This window comes from Palaemon carinicauda, chromosome 44 (assembly GCF_036898095.1).
Source record: "Palaemon carinicauda isolate YSFRI2023 chromosome 44, ASM3689809v2, whole genome shotgun sequence".
NCBI classification, from domain to species: Eukaryota; Metazoa; Arthropoda; class Malacostraca; order Decapoda; family Palaemonidae; genus Palaemon; species Palaemon carinicauda.
The window spans coordinates 10,726,758-10,737,846 of NC_090768.1; the positions used below are offsets into that span (position 1 = coordinate 10,726,758).

At 37.6% G+C, this 11,089-nt stretch overlaps 1 protein-coding gene across 7 annotated transcripts in view; it reads right to left on the reverse strand.

Annotated features, from left to right (window-relative positions):
* LOC137634292 (peregrin-like) overlaps positions 1-11,089 on the reverse strand; it is a 228,618-nt gene that overhangs the window by 45,956 nt on the left and 171,573 nt on the right. For all 7 annotated transcript variants that reach the window (XM_068366626.1, XM_068366622.1, XM_068366628.1 and 4 more), the window contains 2 exons: positions 3,134-3,228; positions 2,407-2,627 (listed from right to left, as the gene is read on the reverse strand). In XM_068366626.1, the coding sequence (XP_068222727.1) occupies positions 2,407-2,627; positions 3,134-3,228 (316 nt within the window). The remainder of the gene's footprint in view (positions 1-2,406; positions 2,628-3,133; positions 3,229-11,089) is intronic.

The following is an 11,089-nucleotide window of genomic DNA, read 5'->3' on the forward strand; positions in this document are numbered from 1 at the left end:
CCTGAAATGGACCAGAAAAGGTTTTTTATCCTGAAGTTATTCAAAATTTACCTTTTGAAATTCAAAACTTTCATGTGGTGAAACATAATGTCCTGGCTTACCGATTGTAAATTTAAATATTTTCTTTTAATGCTCAATGTTCATCGATTTACAGTATTATGAAATAATGCTGGTTATAGTACAACTTTTATTCTGAATAATTACTTTTAATAGTTTGTTCATAAATTAACAAAATTCATGAATCAGGTTCTTTTTATACAAAGATAAAATTTGGAAATTTTTCAAATAACATATGGTACATTTCGAAAGTTGATGCAAAAAGCCAAAAATCCGGTCAACTTTCATGGTTTTAACTCTGTTCTGTGGTAAAGAACCATCAATTTACAACCATGTGAGATTATACATAAGCAAAAGGCACATAATACTGCATAGTATAAATAGGAATCTTTATGAAAATAAACAATTAAGATTAATTTCCTTAGGCCAACCTTTTAATGTATGTAAACAATAAGATACATTCTTGATCCCGAATTGTTTAGAAAAAACCTAACAGGCCAATACAGTAGTTAACAAACAAAATATCACTAATACCTGCAATCCACATAACCCACTACTGATACTACAATACTTTGTATATCAACGTTCCTATAATAGAGTTCGGTTTGTTCCCAACTTAGTATTGGCTATACTGTATGACACAGACGACAAAGGTGAAACCGATTCATAAAATTTGGACTGAAACCTATATGATGAAAGCATAAACAATGACCTTAATAAAGTGAATAAAGAGCACTTTGCTTTAAAGTATGATGCTTTTGATTTTATTAGTTCATTTTACCAAACATAAGAAATATATTCATATGCTTGAACTTGTTCAAATCACTCAAACAATCTAGTGACCTAATATGGTAATTTTTGAATGAAACTTCACCAGTAATAACAAAAACCACTACCTAGATGACGTAACTTGTAGGTAGATATGCCTAAAAAAAAAAAAAAAAGTTTAGTCTATTCCCAACTTTAGTATTTGCTTTATAACACGAACAATGAAGCCAAAGGAGACTCTCCTGACTTTGACTTTAAACAATATGGGCTTCGTGGAACGTATGATAAGCTCTCTGCTTCAAATAATAATGCTTATCAAGATTTTCCATATTTCAATTTATAAAGCTAGCAAAAAATAGGTAAAATATTGTCTATTATTTATATACAAATACTGGACATCGAAAACACAATGTACCCAGTAGCTACTGTAAGCGGTGCAAATAAATGCACCAAAAAAAATGCAGCAGATTGTGTGGTGTAATCACCCAGCCAACTTCCTAGACTTCAAGGAAGACCCAAAGGAAAGGAGCTGCGCTTTGACTTCTTCCTTCTCCTGCTATTCATCTACCACTGGGTGCACACCCACTCCCTACATTCCTCAAAGGAAGAACCTTGGATTGGGAGCAATTATGCAACCAATGACTTACTCATGGAAGCCCTGCAGCTACGATTGTTAACTCCAGGGTATTTCCACATGCCTACTTTTGCTTCATTACTCATACACTTCACAGAAACTCTGAAAACAACACGCGAAGAAAATTAATTCTTCTAAATTTTAGCTAAAGCGCCAGGCGTGATAGTATGTCAGTAAGCATCGGTAGCTAAAGTCAAAGTGGCAACATGGTGAGCCAGCAGAGGGATGAGGCTTACCCGTCGCCTACTGGTAACAACCGACACCTCATTATAATCTCGACAGCTGAGTTTCCCATCTTCGTTGAAATCATACTCCTATCAAAGGCCAGACTGTAGGTTTGTATTTGTGTAGGAACAAACAAACACGCATCACGCAGAAACCTGCGATATAATGAGGAGCCCGAAACATAGATTTACATATAATATTACACTTTGTGAAGTTCTGGTCATAAAAACCTTTCCTGAAAGATTCCTGATTCTTCCCACAGAATAAGTCAGAGATGGCAATTATTTCTATGATAACAGTTTGTAAAACAGTGATTTTCCTTTCTTCCTTTGAACTAGCGAGTCATTTTATAGTTCACATTACGGGCCACAGTGTAGTGTTGCCAATGAGGCCAGACAGGACTCATACATAAACAGACTATGCTGCTTTCAATGATATGAGAATATCAAGAATGAGATAAAGCTAGCATGCTCCCATGATAATGGAGACCTGAAATCATGGGAATCCAAAATAGGATTCTACCAAAGAAGCCATGAAAATATAAATCATGAATTCAGTTTTACTACATTCCCATCTACACAGATTGGTTCACATCCATTGTGCCAAGGTATAATATCAATTAAATACTAATAAAAATGGGTGGACTTGAAATTAAGATAAATACTATATAAATAAAAGACAACCTAATGACATGGTGATAAAAGAAAAAGACAGTGACATACCTTGGAAGCACTTTTAACTCCAATTCTTCTAGGTGCCCGACTATTTCTGGGGGAAGAAACCATTAATGGTGTTGACCTTAATGAAGTAATTGGGGATGAAGAGTTTGAATGATGCTTTAGATGTGTCCCAACTATTTGGGAAGACAAAGGGGGTGGAGTATTTGGACGAACAGGTTCACCAGGCTCAGCTTCATCATCAATAACAGAGCTGTCATCGACATCTGAAAAGTAATGTTATTTGGTATTCACTAACAAAACATATCAATACAGTACTCTTTAGACAATAAACCCCTACTGATTCAAACATGATACTACAATAGATTTGGAAATGAATGAAAAATCTATGGGATATCAAAAAAAATTTCAACTTATTTTTTTTTGGGCTTCAGTAAACAAACGAATTAAAAATTAAATCAACTATTGACAAACAATGAAATGTGAAGTGTTCTACAGCTTTTATCATTTTTACTGACATTACTCTTCTTAATACATCTATAAAAAATATAATTAATTCTTAATAGATTAAAACAGAAAAAATGAGAAAAAAGCCCAAATTGAAAGTGAAAAAACCAAAACTTGTAAACAGTTACAAAAGATATGACTAGTAAATAAATCTGAAGTACAAGCAACTGAATATAAGCCATAGAAGAGAAACTTTTTCATGTCAGATAAAATTATATAATCTAGTACAGTAAAGTAATTAAATAATAAATTATTTCATTCTTACCAGAATCATCTTTGTCTGTATCGTCATCAGAATCATAGTAAGCCGACTTATGATGATTAAGTGACAGTTTTCTACGCACCATACCAATTTCCCTCCTGAGATTAAAAGAAAATATATACATCAATAACAATGAAAAGAATAAATTCTACTTCATTTTCAACACTGGCAATGGACAACAACTTGGATTCAAGCATAAATAAGTAACCCCTCGACTATCATGGGTATTGCGTTTCAGGCTCCCTTGCAATAGCTGAAAAACCACTAAGTTGATACAGAAATTTACAGTATTTTTTTTTCAATAATCTAGAAAGTAGTTGCATTTTTTATAAAAACTTAAGCTTTTATAAACCTTCCTAACACACTTACAAACCCTTTATACACTCTTAATCAATACCCTGAATGTGTGGTGGGTCGACCTCGACCCCCAATGTAAGTCAAAAGACATGTTTTTGCCTCATAAATCATCAGCTGTCAAGAATGTGAAGGTTATCAGCCTGCAGGAGGCTAGTAGTCTACACACCACTGATGTGTAAAGATGTAATTCAGTCCAGCCCTTCCGATTCCCACTTTTCTGAGCCTCCAACACCACGAAACCTCAAGTGAGCGAGCAAAAATAAGTTTTTATATAATAATTTCCCATCCAACAGTGTTGATACTTGTATAACTCTTTATTGTTGGAAACTATTGGTGGATGGCGAGTCTATCACACACATGACATTGGTTTTGGCTCAGAGGCCCTATACTATATTGCCATGTAGTCCAATTTCCTTGGAATGCCTATTGTATTTTTTTGCCTTTTTTTTTTCAGATCAAGCGACAATACTGGAGTTTCTATCAAATCAACTAGCTCCTAATAAAGTTAGAGTAATCTATATTACCAAAAGCCTGTAGAGTTTCTTCCAAACAATTCCCATGATCTAATGGATTTCCCTCTCAGGAATTATAATACCAGACATCATAAATTATAATCCCTCCATCTCTCTCTTTAATTGCTTACATAACTTATCAAACTTGTTTCTCTTTTCTTTTTACCGATTTACATTTCCAATTCCTTCCACTTCTCTATAACTTCAGCCTTTAAAAATTTTCTTTTTTCAGCTTTTCTCTGGCTAAAGCTAAAAAAAGAGAGAGAGAGAGAGAGAGAGAGAGAGAGAGAGAGAGAGAGAGAGAGAGAGAGAGAGAGAGCGAGCTCATATATATATATATATATATATATATATATATGGATAAATATGAACACAACATCGTGTTCAAATAGAAATAAATTTCTACCTCATACTTGGGATCGAACGCTAGCCCCTTCTAATGAAAGGCCAGGTCGAAACCAACCATGTCACGAGAGCCCATAAAAAGAATTGGAACCTGACGCTAACAGCTGTCCGAGGATTTACCTGGCGAGACATCAGTCTCTTACCAGCGAGTTTTACCCAATTCCCCGGGCCACCACGTGACACAATTGGTAGTAATTCATTCAAATTACCCCTAATGAGTCAATATGGATAAATATCAACACAACATCGTGTTCAAATAGAAATAAATTTCTACCTCATACTTGGGATCGAACGCTAGCCCCTTCTAATGAAAGGCCAGGTCGAAACCAACCATGTCACGAGAGCCCATAAAAAGAATTGGAACCTGACGCTAACAGCTGTCCGAGGATTTACCTGGCGAGACATCAGTCTCTTACCAGCGAGTTTTACCCAATTCCCCGGGCCACCACGTGACACAATTGGTAGTAATTCATTCAAATTACCCCTAATGAGTCAATATGGATAAATATCAACACAACATCGTGTTCAAATAGAAATAAATTTCTACCTCATACTTGGGATCGAACGCTAGCCCCTTCTAATGAAAGGCCAGGTCGAAACCAACCATGTCACGAGAGCCCATAAAAAGAATTGGAACCTGACGCTAACAGCTGTCCGAGGATTTATATATATATATATATATATATATATATATATATATATATATATATATATATATATATATATATAATTTTATGCAATTAGATTAAGTAAATAACACGTTGAAATTGACATACCCTTCCTTCATTTCAGGTGGCACATTTGCCCGTACGAGTCAGTGTGGTCAGGAGCCATTTTGTTGAAATAGCCGAAAGACAACGAGGCACATCTCTATGTATTCTTGTTCTCCATAGAATTAGTGATGTTGCAATTTAAGCTTACACATTATATATATATATATATATATATATATATATATATATATATATATATAATTTTATGCAATTAGATTAAGTAAATAACACGTTGAAATTGACATACCCTTCCTTCATTTCAGGTGGCACATTTGCCCGTACGAGTCAGTGTGGTCAGGAGCCATTTTGTTGAAATAGCCGAAAGACAACGAGGCACATCTCTATGTATTCTTGTTCTCCATAGAATTAGTGATGTTGCAATTTAAGCTTACACATTATATATATATATATATATATATATATATATATATATATATATATATATATATATATATATATATATATATATATATATATATATATATACATATATATATATATACATATATATATATATATATATACATATATATATATATATATATATATATATATATATATATATATATATATATATATATATATATATATATATATATATACATACATACATATACCAAAGGCACTTCCCCCAATTTTGGGGGGTAGCCGACAACAACAAGAAACAAAACAAAAAGGGGACCTCTACTCTCTACGTTCCTCCAGCCTAACCAGGGACTCAGCCGAGTTCAGCTGGTACTGCTAGGGTGCCACAGCCCAACCTCCCACATTTCCACCACAGATGAAGCTTCATACTGCTGAGTTCCCTACTGCTGCTACCTCCGCGGTCATCTAAGGCACCGGAGGAAGCAGCAGGGCCTACCGGAACTGCGTCACAATCGCTCGCCATTCATTCCTATTTCTAGCACGCTCTCTTGCCTCTCTCACATCTATCCTCCTATCACCCAGAGCTTTCTTCACACCATCCATCCACCCAAACCTTGGCCTTCCTCTTGTACTTCTCCCATCAACTCTTGCATTCATCACCTTCTTTAGCAGACAGCCATTTTCCATTCTCTCAACATGGCCAAACCACCTCAACACATTCATATCCACTCTAGCCGCTAACTCATTTCTTACACCCGTTCTCACCCTCACCACTTCGTTCCTAACCCTATCTACTCGAGATACACCAGCCATACTCCTCAGACACTTCATCTCAAACACATTCAATTTCTGTCTCTCCATCACTTTCATTCCCCACAACTCCGATCCATACATCACAGTTGGTACAATCACTTTCTCATATAGAACTCTCTTTACATTCATGCCCAATCCTCTATTTTTTACTACTCCCTTAACTGCACCCAACACTTTGCATCCTTCATTCACTCTCTGACGTACATCTGCTTCCACTCCACCATTTGCTGCAACAACAGACCCCAAGTACTTAAACTGATCCACCTCCTCAAGTAACTCTCCATTCAACATGACATTCAACCTTGCACCACCTTCCCTTCTCGTACATCTCATAACCTTACTCTTACCCACATTAACTCTCAACTTCCTTCTCTCACACACCCTTCCAAATTCTGTCACTAGTCGGTCAAGCTTCTCTTCTGTGTCTGCTACCAGTACAGTATCATCCGCAAACAACAACTGATTTACCTCCCATTCATGATCATTCTCGCCTAACAGTTTTAATCCTCGTCCAAGCACTCTAGCATTCACCTCTCTCACCACTCCATCAACATACAAGTTAAACAACCAGGGTGACATCACACATCCCTGTCTCAGCCCCACTCTCACCGGAAACCAATCGCTCACCTCCTTTCCTATTCTAACACATGCTTTACTACCTGTGTAGAAACTTTTCACTGCTTGCAACAACCTTCCACCAACTCCATATAACCTCATCACATTCCACATTGCTTCCCTATCAACTCTATCATATGCTTTCTCCAGATCCATAAACGCAACATACACCTCCTTACCTTTTGCTAAATATTTCTCGCATATCTGCCTAACTGTAAAAATCTGATTCATACAACCCCTACCTCTTCTAAAACCACCCTGTACTTCCAAGATTGCATTCTCTGTTTTATCCTTAATCCTATTAATCAGTATTCTACCATACACTTTTCCAACTACACTCAACAAACTAATACCTCTTGAATTACAACACTCATGCACATCTCCCTTACCCTTATATAGTGGTACAATACATGCACAGACCCAATCTACTGGTACCATTGACAACACAAAACACACATTAAACAATCTCACCAGCCATTCAAGTACAGTCACACCCCCTTCCTTCAACATCTCAGCTTTCACACCATCCATACCCGATGCTTTTCCTACTCTCGTTTCATCTAGTGCTCTCCTCACTTCCTCTATTGTAATCTCTCTCTCATTCTCATCTCCCATCACTGGCACCTCAACACCTGGAACCGCAATTATATCTGCCTCCCTATCATCCTCAACATTCAGCAAACTTTCAAAATATTCCGCCCACCTTTTCCTTGCCTCCTCTCCTTTTAACAACCTTCCATTTCCATCTTTCACTGTCTCTTCAATTCTTGCGCCGGCCTTCCTTACTCTCTTCACTTCTTTCCAAAACTTCTTCTTATTCTCTTCATATGACTGACCCAGTCCCTGACCCCACCTCAGGTCAGCTGCCCTCTTTGCCTCACGTACCTTGCGCTTTACTTCCACCTTTTGCTCTCTATATTTTTCATACTTCTCTATACTATTACTCTGCAGCCATTCTTCAAAAGCCCTCTTTTTCTCTTCCACTTTTACCTTCACTCCTTCATTCCACCATTCACTGCCCTTCCTCATGCTGCCTCCAACAACCTTCTTGCCACATACATCACTTGCAATCCCAACAAAATTTTCTTTTGCTAACTTCCACTCCTCCTCTAAATTACCAGTTTCTCTTACTCTCACCTCGTCATATGCCATTTTCAACCTTTCCTGATATTTACTTTTTACCCCCGGTTTTATTAGCTCTTCAACCCTCACTAGCTCCCTTTTACATCCACCTACTCTATTCCCCCACTCTTTTGCTACAACTAATTTATATATATACATATATACAACTAATATATATATACATACATATATATATACATATATATATATATATATATATATATATATATATACATATGTATATATATATATACACATACATAAATATATATATATATATATATATATATACACATACATATATAAATATATATATATACATATACTGCCGGTCACGACCCAGGCGGACCTCGACCTAGCGCAAAAGCTACCCTCGGGGCACGTTCTCTAACGCCCGAGGTAGCCCTCCATAGAAAATGGGTTTTAGGGTATCCTACACAAAACTCTGGTCGGTAGAGAGGAGATTACAGGTAACTCCTAAGAAAGTAGTTCGAGGTAAGTATTCGTGTTGGAACAAATATATATATACATATACACATATACATATATATATACATATACATATATATATTATATATATATATATATATATATATATATATATATATATATATATATATATATAAAATGGGGTAAGGGATTGGGTCATTCATATGAAGAGAATAAATAGTTTTGGAAAGATTTGAAGAGAGAAAGGAAGGCTGATTCAAGAATTGAATTGACAGTGAAAGATGGAAATGGAAGGTTATTAAAAGGAGAGGAGACAAGGAAAAGGTGGGCGGAGTATTTTGAAAGTTTACTGAATGTTAAGGATAATAGGGAGGCAGATATAATTGCTGTTGTAGGTGTTGAGGTGCCAGTGATGGGAGATGAGAATGAGAGAGAGATTACAAGAGACGAAGTGAGGAGAGTACTAGATAAAACGAGAGTAGGAAAAGCATCTGGTATGGATGGTGTGAGAGCTGAGATGTTGAAGGAAGGGGGTGTGACTGTACTTGAATGGTTGGTGAGTTTGTTTAATATGTGTTTTGTGTTGTCAATGGTACCAGTAGATTGGTTTTGTGCGTGTATTGTACCACTATATAAGGGTATGGGAGATGTGCACTAGTGTTGTAATTCAAGGGATATTATTTTGTTCAAGTGTAGTTGGAAAAGTGTATGGTAGAGTACTGATTAATAGGATTAAGGATAAAACAGAGAATGCAATCTTAGAAGTACAGGGTGGTTTTAGAAGAGGTAGGGGTTGTATAAATCAGATTTTTACAGTTGGGCAGATATGCGAGAAATATTTAGCAAAAGGTAAGGAGGTGTATGTTGCGTTTATGGATCTGGAGAAAGTGTATGAGAGTTAATACGGAAGCAATGTGGAATGTGATGAGGTTATATGAAGTTGGTGGAAGGTTGTTGCAAACAGTGACAAGTTTCTACAAATGTAGTAAAGCATGTGTTAGGATAGGAAATGAAGTGAGCGATTGGTTTCCAATGAGAGTGGGGCTGAGACAGGGATGTGTGATGTCGCCGTGGTTGTTTAACTTGTATGTTGATGGAGTGGTGAGAGAGGTGAATGCTCGAGTGCTTGGACGCGGATTGAAACTGGTAGATGAGAATGACCATGAATAGGAGGTCAATCAGTTGCTGTTTGCAGTCATCTGCAAACAGCAACTGATTGACCTCCTGGTTGCAGACGTGGAAGAGAAGCTTGGCCGATTAGTGACAGAATTTGGAAGGGTGTGTGAGAGAAGGAAGTCGAGTGTTAATGTGGGTAAGAGTAAGGTTCTAAGATGTACGAGAAGGGAAGGTGGTGCGAGGTTGAATGGAGAGTTAATTGAGGAGGTGGATCAGTTTAAGTACTTGAGGTCTGTTGTTGCAGCAAATGGTGGAGTGGAAGCAGATGTACATCAGAGAGTGAATGAAGGATGCAGTGCTGGGGGCAGTTAAGGGAGTAGTAAATAATAGAGGGTTGGGCATGCATGTAAAGTGATTTCTGTATGAGAAAGTGATTGTACCAACTATGATGTATGGATCGGAGTTGTGGGGAATGAAAGTGACGGAGAGACAGAAATTGAATGTGTTTGAGATGAAGTGTCTAAGGAGTATGGCTGGTGTCTCTCAAGTAGATAGGGTTAAGAACGAAGTAGTGAGGGTGAGAACGGGTGTAAGAAATGAGTTAGCAGCTAGATTGGATATGAATGTGTTGAGGTGGTTTGGCCATGTTGAGAGAATGGAAAATGGCTGTCTGCTAAAGAAGGTGATGAATGCAAGAGTTGATGGGAGAAGTACAAGAGGAAGGCCAAGGTTTGGGTGGATGGATGGATGGATGGAGTGAAGGAAGCTCTGGGTGATAGGAGGATATATGTGAGAGAGGCAAGAGAGCGTGCTAGAAATAGGAATGAATGGCGAGCGATTGTGACGCAGTTCAGGTAGGCCCTGCTGCTTCCTCCGGTGCCTTGGATGACCGCGGAGGTAGCACCAATAGGGGATTCAGCGTTATAAAGCTTCATCTGTGGTGGATAACGGGGGAGGGTGGGCTGTGGCACCCTAGCAGTACCAGCTGAACTCGGTTGAGTCCCTTGTCAGGCTGGGAGGAACATAGAGAGGAGAGGTCCCCTTTTTTGTTTCATTTGTTTGATGTTGGCTACCCCCCAAAATTGGGGGAAGTGCCCTGATATATGTATGTATGTATAAAATTAAAGATAGGGAAACAGTCCCATGAAGAGGATATGTGGGTTTTACTGAGAAATGTAGTTTTAAATGTCTTGCAATCAATTAATGCCCTCCCTATGTATCTCTGGCTGCCTTATAGGCTATGACCCATTTAAGAAGTGAAAAAAAAAAAGCTCCGTGCAATCTGGGTGTGTGTGGTTGACCTAGGATCAAAATCCTTCCAAGGTTCCAAATTATTTTCCTTAGACCACCTGAAAATAAAAGCTGAAAAGAAGAATACTGTATATCTGGGATTATGACCAGCGGAATGAGGCCTCCCACCTTTAAAACCT